Genomic DNA, 14,357 nt, shown 5'->3' with positions numbered 1-14,357 from the left:
ATGTAAGATGAATCTACCAGTGCATATTAAATTCTCCAAGTGGGTGCAGCCTCCAGCTCTGAAAGTACCCAAACTGGTAACTGCTGAAGACCAGAAGGCTATGCCAAGGGACAAATCATTCTGTACATATTCTGTTACTTACTCTCCCTCTTTAACTATCTGCTATTGACAATCAGTTGAGACAGGGCACAGGACCTGATGAATTTTCAATTTGACTCAAATGCTGTACTTAGATTTTTTTTAATACTAAAATCTCAAATCATAAAAAGCATATAAAATGGCTTTATACCAGCCATTATAAGACTTTTATGTAATGGCTTAGTTTCAACCACCTTCAGTTTTGCATAGGCAGCCCAGAGAAATTGAGTCAATATACCTGTATGCACATAACATGATTTATTGTCTTCTCACTAGAGACATCAAGTGTAACCTTAGGTTCATGCTTTATCGATCCACTATCTATCATGTAAAGGATATAAAATTGGTTTCCTGCTTTTAAGATCAGTAGTCCACAAATGTAAAAAATTCCTTTCCAGCACCCGAACCATGTATTGTGGCCTCAGCGTGAGCAATGACAAGGACTACGGTCAGGTAACTTTAACTTAAGAAATCAAAATCCTGATGAAAGCATGCAGAAATTAATAGTTCGGGCATAGGAGTTTTACCCATTCAGAGAAACTTAGGGAAAAAATGGACTAAAGTCAAGACTACTCTTCACTACTCACTATCATTGTGAATATAGCACATGACATATACCTAATGTATTTGCAGAATATTTCTCATTTATCTAGCTACTTGCTTCAAACGATTTCAACATTTAAAGAAATCTAGGCAGAACATCTAAACAACAATCTATGCACATTAGACATTTCAAAGGTGCAAAATTCATGGCAGAGAGGAGTAACTTCATCAAAAACTAAAATAGCAGCATATGGAGGAATAAAACCTGCCTCCAAGAAGCTATAAATCCAGTCCAGATTCCTGTATTCTCATCCCTCTTCATGTTTACTTGGCTAGAAGGGAGAAAAAAAATAAAAACTAATTTTTCAGAAGGACTAGTAGCAAAGCTCAATACCAGCAGAAAAAAAATAGGGTAATTTATAGAGTTGAAAGAAAATGCAAACCAAATCACTTCTGGTATAAACTAAGTGAATGTTACTGTACACAAAAAGTAGATCATGCAATTTAAATAAATAAATAAATAAATCACAACTCGACTTTTAAAGCACTTGTTTAAAAACAAACTATGGGGGAAAAAAGCAAGGCCTTGCATTGTTAAATGTTACAAGACTTCAAACAAGTCATCTGTGGTCATAAGCAGGCAATCATGCTTTGGCCCTGTTGGTATTCTTATTCCTTTGGAGGCACAGGCAGGAAATAATGCGAAGAAGGAAGAAAACCTAAAGAACATTGTAGGAAGAATAAACGAAGTAGGCAAAGAATGTATACACTCTGTGTAAAAACATTCACTAATTAGCTGATAAAACATGTTTTTCTTCTCGCTCGAAAAGTGCTAAGAACTTCTGCATGGAAATACAGAAAACATGGGAATAAATACTAGAGAAATCCACAGACTACGCACCAACTGTTTTCAAGCACAGTAACAAAAATATTAATTGTTCTTCCATCCCTTTTAAGTCTGCTCAAGTAAATGGGTATTGAGATCCAGTTAAGTAGATATTTAACTCTGTGCAATAGGAGTCACTCTTTTTCTGGTATTTCCAGACATCTCTGTTGTGCAAAATATTCCACTTGTTTGACCAGTCATTGTAAAAAGAATTACATGGAAAATGACTCCTTTACTGGCATAAGAAGGGAGGGAACAGGGAAGACGAATTCTCCATGTCCCTATAGCTATTAGAAACTACTGGGCAAAAATAAAAGAGAAAGCTAATTATTACTGGGGCAAGCTTAGCACTCCCATCACAGGGACCAGCTCAGTAGACAGGACACTGCTTTACTATGTGTCAAAGAGATCCACCGGTTCTCTAAGAACAGGAAAACCACTGCTAGAGCAACAGATTTTCTAAGTTAATGGACAAAGACTATATAAAAAGCAAGTGACTATCACATTTAGATTAAATGAGATGGTGCATGCAACACTTTTCCAGTTGAAAGCATGGATTAGTAGAATTACAACAAAATTTGTAAGCAATTATCTTTTAAAAAAAAAGAAGATATCAGACCACATTTTTCACTCTCTTTAATACCATAGAAATAACAGGAAAATAAGAATGCTACTTGTACTTTTTTAGCCATTCCAATAAAAATGTTTAGGATGCTTTACAAACATTTACTGTCAAAGTATGCACTCAAATTAAAATGATAAATTAAGTATTACAAAACAAGTAATTCAAGTAACTACATAAATTAGCACAAACGAAAAAACATAAAGCCTGAAATACTCCAAACTTTCAGTCTATATTAATTTCCAATTTGCATGCCTGGAGTAGTATGTTTGTTGCAACTACACAGCCTTAATGATTCAGGGTCTGGCACAACTAGGCTGTCCAAATGAGACTATCTTTTTCTCAATTTACAGTTACAGTAACAAAATATATAAATATTAGAAGATCTCATCTCATAAGATGCTGAATTCCTAGTGACTTTTAAACAAACTGCTAAGGGAATTCAGCTTGCTTTACAAACAAGATCTAAGAGGTTGCTTAAGGTCAAAACCTCATTTAGTGACAGAAACAAGAGTTAAAATTCTGTAAATCCTTGTTTCCAGTCCTATGCTCAACTTGTACCCAAGTTTATCTCATCTTAGATTTTACAACATAGGCAAAAACCTTTATCACATGGAAGAACAAAAAAGCAAGTTCAGTGTTCAGACAAACTGTATTGAGCTGATAACAAATAAATCAATTTTGAGGTTTTTAGCTCCTTTATCAATAACACTCTTGCAGATCGAGAATTTTCTAACAAGAAGCTCTGACTGCTGACTATACAATTTCAACATTTTTTTTTTTTCCAAGTGTGCCAGATTATGCTTACTGGTATAAAAACAGCATAAATTCACTTTCTCTGGATTTACACTGGTATAGCTAAAATCCGTTTCTTAAGTCAATAAAACAGGTTTAATGAAAAATAAAATTTAAAAGTTACAATAAAAAGAAATGATTTTCCCATAAAAATGCGGTGATGTATGTCAAAGTACTACAGCTGAGGGTACAGACAGAAAAGAAGTATTATTCTGAAATCAGAGGGACTACCTAGAATAATATTCTGTTAAAGGCAAGTTAGTGTATCAGAATTTATCTGTGCTATGAAGCTAGAAATCTCAAAATTACTTTTTACTGGAAACTTCTTTTTCTAGTCCCAGATTACTGATGACATATCTAGCTGCCAGTCTTCAGTACCCTGTGCAGCCTCCCCTGCAACCTCCACCCAAGCACCCCCTTCTCTGTGGTCCAGGAGCTCCATCCATACTGCTGCTGATTTGGCCTTTTTGTCCTTACCTCAGCTATATCATGGGTGTACCTGTCTAGAGCCCTGTCTTCTAGATGGACCTTGGACCGTTGTTGAAGCCTCATCTCCAGTTCTGTCTCTGGCCTCACCTTCTGTTGCTCCTGCCTGGATGGATCCTGGACCTGAGTCACCCTCTTGCCTTTTCTGGGACTGTCTGGGGAACTTGTTATCACCACCCTGCTCAGGAGATGTTGCAAGACTGAGCCCTGGTTGGTGCCCTTGGCTTCTGGCTCAGCCTCCCTCATGAAGCAACCCTGCTCTTCTCTGCCCTGGCAGTAGCATTAATATATCTTCCATACATGAACATAACCACCAATGTCACTTTTTCTCAGCAAAAACCTTCCATGGATCTTAGTGTTCTTTTCTGGCTGTTGTTTTCTCTTTCACTGTTTTTCAAGAATTCCCAGTTCTTCTATCTCAGATTTCTGATATAATTCATTCTATCATCCCAACATGAAATAAAAACACATCTTCATTTCCATCCACACTGAGACCAATTCAGATTTATTAAGGCTTCCTTGATATTCAGTGATGTCTTATAAGCACTAAATCATCATGAAAGCAACATAAGTGAGAGCCTGCAATCCTAAAAAAAAACCTCAAAACCCAATCAAACAGGAAATCCTCTGAGAAGTATACATCTCCTATAAAGCACAAACCTTTCTAGAGTTCCCAAGAATGAGCACTGTGCATCTACTGCTCCTCCTTTCCTTTTTGGGTGATCAATCACACCCGACAACAAGGAGAAATGGAAACACATTCTGATCTCTGGGCTTCTGGGATGGCTAGCAAACCCACAGAGCACCTCCTCTCATGCAAAAGCAAAACAATAACAATGAGAACGAGTTTCAGCTTCATAAGCTTTTAGGATCCTCACCCTTTAAGTGCTGGCCTTAATTTGTCTTCAGACTCCTTAGATGCTATCACTACATAATACATCCCAGAACCAGCAAGAGCCAAGGAATGTCACCTACACAGATATATTTTTATTCAGTATTCAGCAGTATATTAAAGAAACAAAGTTCTGGAATGCTTTCTTTGGTCCTTTCAGGAAAAGTGCAATACATCACTACTTCTACTTTTCATACCCAAGATTTTAAGAAACTGTGAAATTTTGTTTGAAAACAAAGTAGTAAATGTAAGGGCAAAGAGGGTATTCACTGTCACAGTGCCATTGTCACCAAGGAAATTCTAGAGCTGTTTGTGTTCATAGAGGGTTTGTCATACAAACTGGGCGTTAAAAAAAGCAAGAACAGCAATAGAAGTGTGTGTGTTTTCAAAACTTAGGCACAGCAGATAGCTATCCCTGTCAATCCCATGACATTTGGAGGAATTTTAAGCCCTGCAAGCCAGGCAGAACTTTTTCTGAAAAAAAACTCAAGGCAACATAGATAGCCTACTCCATGTCACACATCCATAAGCCTACTTAGCAGAGACTGAATAACTTTGCATAGCCTATGTGCCTGTTCCTGGCCTGATTCCTCTGCAATGTAGCATGATCAGTTTACTGAGGGTTTTACTTATCTCTGTTACAGTAAGAATACTTGAAGGATAACATGACAAATGATGAACAGAGGACATACAGAGATACCAATCCCAGCATATGCAACACTCACTTTTGTAGAACTTCAGATGCTCCAATGACCTTTTGATAAATCAGCAACACAAGGGCATCACTATTGAACAGTACTTACTACAATACTTACTCCCCTCCAGTGTAAAAATCTGTATTTAAGCTTCCCTGTGAGATGGCTGAAAGTATTAGACACATTTTACATTTTTTTTTTTTGTACTTAAGAGCACAATCCTTTCAAACTTTCACTGCAAGGAAGCAGAATTAGTTCCTGCTGTATCACAGAACTTAGAAGCTATTTTAAAGGATACTTTCATCACAGCAGAATCAGTCTCAAGTGCTTATAACCCTTCTAAGCATAAAACACTTTCTGAAAATTGCTAATAGATTTTGTGCTTTGTGGTATAATTAACACAGGATGTAAAATTGCCAAAATACCAGAGAGAGTCAGATATATTTTAAGTACTTTAGGAGGCAGCCCAGCAAAGCTGTTGATCCATCAAAAGATCAAACTGATGATGAAGGCATCCTCCAGTTTACACAATTGTAAATCGAACGCACGAGCCATACAACAAACGCAATCTAGATAGTAGATAATGACTCTGATTTGGAGTGAAATGGCATTGATAACTCTGCACTAGATAACAGAGAAAGCTCACAGAAAATATACCTAGAAAGAGGTCAAAAGACTGCTATTTTGCAGCCTTAGTTCCAACCTAATCTGCCAAAACTAAACTCACACTGAAAACGGGACACTTTCACAAATTAACATACCAAACAGAAAACTTGTCTTTGCTAATTTTTCCCTACACCAAGTAATCAAGTTTACTCTATATAACTGAGAAGAAAGCCATTCAAAGAGATTCTGGAGTTTAATGAATGGCAAAAAGAGGGGGCTGATCAAATTTTAATCTGTTTGACCATGCAAATGGTATTGAATCTGATAATGTTCGTGAGAGGTCTACTGAGGGACTTGCATCCTGTATGAATGATACCCAAGGCTCTTAAATTCATTTGAATGCATTAATTCCTAACCTAAATCACAGAAAAGTAATATACTATTATTGTATTTTCAAATATATACTATAGCGCAATGCACAAACAGAAGAGTAGTTCATTTATATCATGTAGATTCATTAAAAATAAAATCACCTCCTAAGTCTGTGTGTGTTGATTTTTGAGTTGCAAACATTCATATTTCCCATGTGTAGGAAAGGAATAATTTTATACTTAGGTGTATTCAAGGCTTTGAACTTGATATACATGTAATATTAGAGAAGGAAAATAAAAATATAATAAAAGATTCTCTATTTCATGTGTTAGAAAACAATATGTTTTCCTCATTAAACCCTCAGATATAAATTCTATAAACCATGAAATTACCTTTGAGCCCTTACTGAAATAACCAGTTCACAAATAAATGATCCATGCAGGAAGAAAAGCGAAGATTAAAATAATAAGAGAAAGTTATATTTTCATATCAGCAGTAAAAAAAAAAAAAAAAAAACAGAAACAAAAACAAAACAAAACAAAAAAAAGAAACCCAAAGAACAATTACTAGTATAGACTTACACAAAAGAGATTGAACAGGTAATCCTGAACAACTTAATTCAGCCACATTTTGATATAGCCATTAGTCATATGTTCCAATATCATGAGGAATTAACTCTCACAAGAAATTAATTCGGTCAAGGGAAATGTTTGCATAGCTTTTGTGCCATTAAGAGCTCCACCAACAGACATCTTTTTCCATCCTGTTGCAGAATCAGTACCTAAACAATTAAACATTGCTGTTTGAGTTAACCATTCATTCTTTCTCCATGAGCCTCCTCCCCACTTGTCCATTTCAGTTCTGCAAAAGAGGCTTAGTTTTTGCTTTGGAGAGCAAAAAGTTAAGAGGAGAGTTACAAGGTTGACTTCACTGAAAACTATCAGGTCAATTTTCCAAAAGTATCTAGATCACAAGCAATTAATGCCATTTAAATTGATCTTACCAAAACAAAGGCAGATTTGGTTAATTGAGAAAGAGCTAGCTGGTGGGATTGGGTAGCGTCCATCCTAGCTCACCGTCAACAGCTTTCCCCTATTCCTTGGACGAAACTGCACAGGAATTATTCTCCATCTCTATCACAGTCCTCATCAGTCCTGCCCCAGTTTTCTGTCTCACCCCATTGAGAGGTGTGGATTTTTCTCACAAGTCCCTTGCATCAACAAAGCAGCCACAACTCAGTTCCTTTGTCTGGTGCCTTCACACAATATTTTGCTACTTTGGTCACTTTGTTACAGTCAGGTACTGTTTTGTTAGGCTCAGTGGGCTTCCCAGGTGTGCAGCCCTGACTTGGTAGGATGATCTTGAACTCTTCTGACGAGCAAAAGCAGGCACCTGACTTCCCAGTACAAACACATCTTGCTGTCAAACTACAGGGATAGGAGAGGAAAAGTCCAGATCTGAGGAGACCTTAGTTAACCTAGAGAAAACTGAGAACAACCTACCATTTATTCAATATGCTATACTGCAGTTAAATAGGTTTTTAGGGGGGTTCTTCCTTTTTTCTCTTGAAGTATCTTGCAAAGCATTTTACCAGAGCCATGAGCAATAGCAGATTTATTTTAGAGGTTCAGAAACTCAAGAATGGGAAGATGAAATTACTGCAATAAATTCATTTGTTTTTCAAGGCACAAACTGCAGGCTCTCTGAGGATAGAAACACAACCAAGAAGCCCATGCCCTAAATATCTTCAAATCTAAAATAAATTAAAAAAAAAAAAAAAAAAAAAAAAAAAAACAAACAAAAAACCAACCAACAACAACAAAAAAAATGGGTAAAAGGTAAGAAAAAGTTTAGCATTTGAACATATAAACAGAAACACCTCTTCAGAATATGATACAGATAGAGGTGGGGAACTACCAACGTGGAAAAACGTAACAAGGAAAGGAGCGGAGAAAGCCAAGGTAGAAGCTCAACGCCAGCTGGCACAAAGGACAAAATACTGGAAGTGAATAAAAAACAGGCCGATTGCATCATCAGTGAAAGAGCTGGTACTGCTTCTTGCTGTGCCAGCTTCAGCCTCTGGCTGACCCCTCCATTCAGCTACTTTCCCCCCCAAAAAAACATGTGCTTGGGAAAGGCTATGCTGCAGGTCCCAGGGGAGCCTCTCATGCGCAGCTTTGAGTCCATGGAGCATTATAGAAGAGAAGTCATTATGCTTCACTCAATTAAAACAAGGGGCTGCAAGCATAATTGCCTCTATTTTTTACAGCTGCAGGGTATCATCCACACAAAACAATGGTGATTCTTCAGGTAATCGAGTGCCAAAGCTTTTAAGTCAAAACCAGCACTATTTACCTACCCTACAATAATAACAACTAACAACTCTTGAGAAAGACTAGATTTTGACTTCTGCTTGGAAGTTTAAAAACAAACAAACCAAACAAAACCAGAGAATTATGCACTGAAAATCCATCAGACTGTACCCATAATTCCATCAGCACTCTGAGAATTTAAAGTCTAACTTCTTATATATTCACTATGTACTCAGTCTATTGCCATACCCTTAAAGTGCAGTAGTAAATATAAATCACAATAGTGGAGAAGCTTCTGATTCTTTATCTCATTTTAAAGTCTTTGATAGAAAGGCAAACTAGTATTCCTGAAAATTTACTTAATAAAAATAATACTGATTCCTATTTCTTTTCAGCAATACTGAAAGTTTAGATACCTAATTTCAGGATGACAGGAAATTTTAAGACTGAATTATAAAACCCTAAAAACAAGGGCCTATATTTTGAACACGGTGGCAAACTCCTAAACTGATTGGTGTTATTAGATGTGCTTTAAAACATCTGCCTTTTTAACTTTGCACGGATACTTCCAATAAAACCAGCTACAGGCTAGCTCTAATCATAAAGACAGAAATTTAAGTTAGCGCATATTAGCAGCCTGCAGTGGGCAAATGTTCAAACACATTACAGTTTTAATATAATTATAATTGTTGAACATGTTCAACCAATTAACCACAAATATTCTGTTTATCTGAGATGCTGCCAAAAATTGTGAGCTGTACTCAAAATAACATGATACTGTAGTCCTGCAAAGACTAGCACTAAATCAAAAGAAAAAACATACAGAGAAAGCCAAAGTAAATATCTTATCTGATATTTTATAAATCATCAAACACCATATTTTAAAAATTTTACTCATACAGATATATACTGCCACATATATTTATTTGATAAATTCACATTTTAGAAGTTCATGTCACCTACTAAAAAAAAGGGCTTCAGAATAATTTTCTGTGCATGTTTCTTTTTTGTCCAGCCCTCAGACATGAAGATTCCACAAAGCACAAACACAATGCAGATAACTGCGAAACACCAGTTAAAAGCTGCTGTGCCTTTAGCATTAAGAGCAAAATTAATCTTTTGCCTGCTTTTCTGCCTCAGCTGCACAAATACAAAAATATTTTAAACAACCAGATGAGTTCCCTCTTATGAAGAAAAAAATAAGCCACTACAATTTGTCTTTAAGAAAGAATTATTAAAAACATTTGTTGTACAATTCCTATTTAGACAATTTGCAATGCTGCAAAAGCACTTTTTTCAACAGTGCCCCCTAAATAATTAAGCTGTTCCTTTTACCATACTTCCTATATTACAGAAGTCATTTTCCTACAACAAATCAATAACTCATTCCTTATGTCAGTCATTTTTCTCCATTTAACTGAATGGACTTAAGTCCAACACTGAAAGTTAGATTACCTTTGAATTATGTGTGTGATTTAAAATTCAAAGTACTACACTAAGGAGCCTTTTAGAGTGACCACTCTACAGCCTCTTCATATAGACAATCCCTTACAGACCTTCCCGACAGATTTAAAGCAGAACAGCAACTCTGAAACAGTTAAAAATGCGAACATTAACAGGAAACGGCTGTCATAGACCAGAGTCAACACTTTCCTTTATATACAGAATTAAAAAGCCAAGCAACAGGCAACACCTACGATAACATCCCCAACACCCTCCATTCTTTCAGATTAAGTAATAATTGTATCCAATGTTATAATTTAATTGTACATTTCAAGCAGCTTCAAGCGACCATCTTTTGCAGACACTATCAATTAAAAATTCAGTCCCACTATTAAAGTATTTGAAAACTCTGCTTATTTCTTAAATAACTGGATTAAAACTAAGAATAAATAAAGTTAAATACTAAAATATCAATTTCTCCACATTTTGGTGAGTGTATAATAGAATATCTTAACATCAGCATGTAGTTTAGTCACAGATTAAAGGAAACACTGGTACATTTTACATAAATTTATAGCATATATTCTTATTAGAAACAAATCACTGACAAGAGAATCACTGATATAGACAAAAAAAAGATAATACATGGGAAGTGCCCTAATAAAGATGTTCATACTTTGTGCAAATTGTAATAAATTTGATAATATTAAGGAAAAAAAAATTCTAGAGGCAATCTTCAAACAGCACAAGCCTAGGAAGCTTGCATCTATTTAATTAACCGTCCTTTCTCAAAAGACTAAAACAAATTAATCCATCCTTCTATATCAAAGGATGGATTTGGTCACATTGCTTTGTCATGTTAGCTGTCTATTAACCAAAAGCACAAGTTGTTGTGACATTTGTGTTCTCCAGAAGTAATAAACATCATTTCACTATCTCAGCTACTCTTCATTTTAAGCTCTTCATAAAAAAACTTCTTCGCTGCTTTCCTACCTCTGATGTTTAACACCAGTAAGTAATGCAGCTGGACACCCCCTATTGTCATGCACTGACCAGAGTTGTCAAAGGTGAAAATTTTTGGTTTTAAAAAACTGATGGCTTTTATTTTTACTCAGCTTTATTTTATTGTTAGGTTTGAGTTCCCACTCCCTCCCTTGAAATCATCACTATATATAAGCATTTTGTGACAAGATCTCTGATTTGAGGATACGTACAGCCAGTCGAATCAGAATTATTTTTCACATTAGCATACCCTTACAATCAATCATTGATTTCTAAGATGATATTATTGTAAAAACTGCAAAAAGGTATCTTTTTAAATGCAGAAATTCTCATTTTTCAGCCTTAGCATCATCCCACCAGACTTTGAACCTCAGCATTACCTGAAGCAATTAGAAGAAACCAAAGTGGCAAAGTAGTGTTAGGTAATGCTTTATCTTCAGCATTCTGGAAGCTCAGCAAGACTTCCATTCAAAGCTGCTCTCCACTCCATTTCGGCTCAGCACCCTGAATCTGTTCTTTACCAGCTGCCGATGTTCCTTGTATTAAACTGAGAATTTGTGAGAAAAGCAAAACTTCCCGCTGTGTGTTAGCTTTGCATGAGAGCACTCGATCCTAAGTCGTGATACTCTTCGGATGCGTTTTTGTAAATATTTTTCATTTCAGGTAAACATGGGGAGTGGGGGTGGGGAACCAATAGATTAAGTACTAATTACAATTATTACAGTAATTACTTAAAAGCAAGATGAATACATTGTACAGTTTTGATAACATAATGTTATTTACTGTAATGTTTTACTGAAGTGACCACAAATTATTTTCTTATTATCATCAAACCGCTTAACTTATATTTTTTTTTTTTTTACATAAGAAATTAGAAGTGAAAAAGAGCATGACAAGTTAGAACGCATCAGTTAATTCTGTTATAAATTTATTTTTGAAGGGGAAATACTTGTTACAAAACTTATGCACTTGTACTGGTATCTTAAATCAATCAATTATGAAAAAATAAGATTAAACATAATTTAACCATTATTGGCTGAAATATAAACAAGTTATAGGGCTCATTCTTCATACAGCAGGACTGTAATACTTTTACATGTTGAGTTTTCATGAGATCAAAATATTATTTAGATTTAAATCAAAAGATCTGCTATTTTCGTTAAGTCTAACAATACTAGAAAGTAAAATTCCTCATCTGGGGCTGTAATATTTGCTGAAAAAAACCTACTTCAAAACATTAATCAAATTTTTCGCCTACTGGGCAGCCATATGGTAAAGCAGCATGTGAATCTCACAAACTTGCTGATCTTCTGTAACTGGGTGCTATTAATTACGCTTCCTGCATCCATCTCTTAGATTTTCGCTTTGTGAAAAAAGTATTTATTACAACAGCTTTTACAAAACAAGGGAATGAAAATCACAATTGATTAATGAGCTGAATGGAAATATTTCCGTTAGCAGGTTTTTAAAATGAATAAAGATTAATACCATGGGTAAAAATGAACCCTACTTGTGTTTCCCCTCACACTTTTTGTTTGGGGGGGTGGGGGGGAGAGGAGGGAAGGGGCTGCATTAGCAGGAAGAGGGTCCAATATGCATTATTCACTGTGTCGGCTTTAGGTGACAAACAATAAGGTTTAAACTAATGCTTAATACTATAAAGGCTGAGGACTTTATGTGGCTTAGTGCTAAATTCCTTTGTATGAAATCGAATTGTTTCACAACTGCAAATTGTATTTGGTTTGGGGTTTTGATTTATTTTTATTTTTCAAATATATCTAAGAGTTTTCCTGAAATCTGGAGAAGCAAACAATTCAGAATGATAGTCTCCATTTTGCCTTTAATTCCTCAGGCCACAGTACTGAGGCTGTTTTGGGATCTCAGCCATAAATCTAGTTAATCATAAATTATAGCTAGAATATAATCCTTGACTCTACAGCCTCGTATGCTAGGGAAACAGACTCCTAGGAATTACTGAAAGAAGATTGTAGGGGTTGGCCAGAAAAGCTAGCAAATAAGTTAAAATTGTGTTAGTTCACATACAAAAATCCCAGCCCGGGGAAAGATGATGTGATACAATTAGCCACTGTACACGTCCAGAGTAGCAGAAGTCATGGCACACGTGTAAATATCTGCCATATCATATCTTCAAATTAGAAAGGACAATTTTTCTTGCTCCAATCTTTACATTAGTCTCCTCCTAGAAAAAGGTGAGGATTAGTTCTTGAGACGGACGAACGATACTATCAAAAACATAAAACCAAGACTCACTCCTTGTTTTCACTCAGTGTAAAAGAATGAGACAGACTGAAAAAACAAAGCAGCTCTAACTCAAAATATTCTGAATATGCATATCTCATCAGACTCAGGAACAACTGGAAAGTGAAATACTAAAAATATTCCAATAATTTTAAGAAATAATTATTATTCTGAGTAGGTTTCCCTCAAATAACTATACTGGCAGCTTACTGCAGGTGGAAGAAAGGGAAACTAGTGTCTTGAATATATATCTAGGACCTGCTAGAGTTATGATTTATTTTAAAAGACACACTCAAATACAGGAACTTCATGTGGGAGAATACAAAGAAACCTTTGCAATTGGATAGATTGCTGAGTGATTTAAGTTATTAGATATTTCACAGACTCTTGAAACACAACACTCAGATATGCGAAGGAGTCACTTCTGACTGGCCAAGTCACCTTCCTGAACTATGGTGTAAATTCCCTCACCTCCCTGAAGTCTTTATGCTTCTTAGCTTACAGAAATGTAAGCAGGTAATAATCAAAATGGTAAAACATGTAATTACCAGCTATTTCAAATTACATGGCCACCCACTGGATGACATTTCATTCATCCTAATGTATATATCTGTATGTATAAAGAAAGAACAAGAGGGAAGAAAAATCAAGCAACTTCAATTGCTAAACCAGCAAGAGAAGTTTTGCACTAAGCACAAAATTTAAATAGATGGAAACTATATTAAAAAAAAAAAAAAAAAAAAAAAAAACAAGCAAAACAAAACAAGAAAAAAACCAACATATGCTACTCTGAGTATGATTCTTGTTATATAATAGAAACTATGGAAATTATGGCAGTTTCTAAGTTTCATTACTCCTTTTTTGTTTCTTGTGTCATCCCAACTCTAATACAAGTTACTGTCTTTAGAAGCAATGAACAATAAGAAGACAATTCTTGTGATTAGAAAGCTTGCAAGCTCTACACCTTTAGAAGGAAAAAGCATTTTAAGAATTAGTATGAAACCATTTAAACAAGTTTTAATTAGTGACCCAAAATGTAAGCCATAACTTTTCATCACCTCTTGGATGATCTCTAAACCTCTCCCGCATACATTGACTGTCTGCTTAAAAGTTTAAAGAGCTAACAAAATGTTTTAACGAGATACAAATCTCAGAGATCATTAATCAATATGTTCAATGTTATTTGTGATAATTCATCATGACATGATATTAATGGGTTACTGTACCCTTCAGAGGTGAGATTAATGCAAATGAGCAGCCACAATTAACTTTACTGCTCCCAACTCACAGGAATGGACAGATGATT

General features: G+C 35.5%; 1 protein-coding gene across 4 annotated transcripts in view; it reads right to left on the bottom strand.

The window, feature by feature from the left end:
• WWOX (WW domain containing oxidoreductase) overlaps positions 1-14,357 on the bottom strand; it is a 529,125-nt gene that overhangs the window by 442,188 nt on the left and 72,580 nt on the right. The window contains exon 6 of one of the 4 annotated variants that reach the window (XM_032990639.2): positions 12,916-12,992. The exons of the other annotated variants lie outside the window; for them this stretch is intronic. Coding sequence (XP_032846530.1) covers positions 12,933-12,992 — 60 coding nt within the window. The 3' untranslated portion in view covers positions 12,916-12,932. Of the gene's footprint in view, positions 1-12,915; positions 12,993-14,357 lie in introns of those variants that run through there. 4 annotated transcript variants of the gene reach the window in all.

This window comes from Tyto alba, unplaced genomic scaffold (assembly GCF_018691265.1).
Source record: "Tyto alba isolate M040663 unplaced genomic scaffold, T.alba_DEE_v4.0 Super-Scaffold_26, whole genome shotgun sequence".
NCBI classification, from domain to species: domain Eukaryota; kingdom Metazoa; phylum Chordata; class Aves; order Strigiformes; family Tytonidae; genus Tyto; species Tyto alba.
Note: the sequence above shows the minus strand (reverse complement) of the source record. Positions and strands in the feature narration are given on the sequence as shown.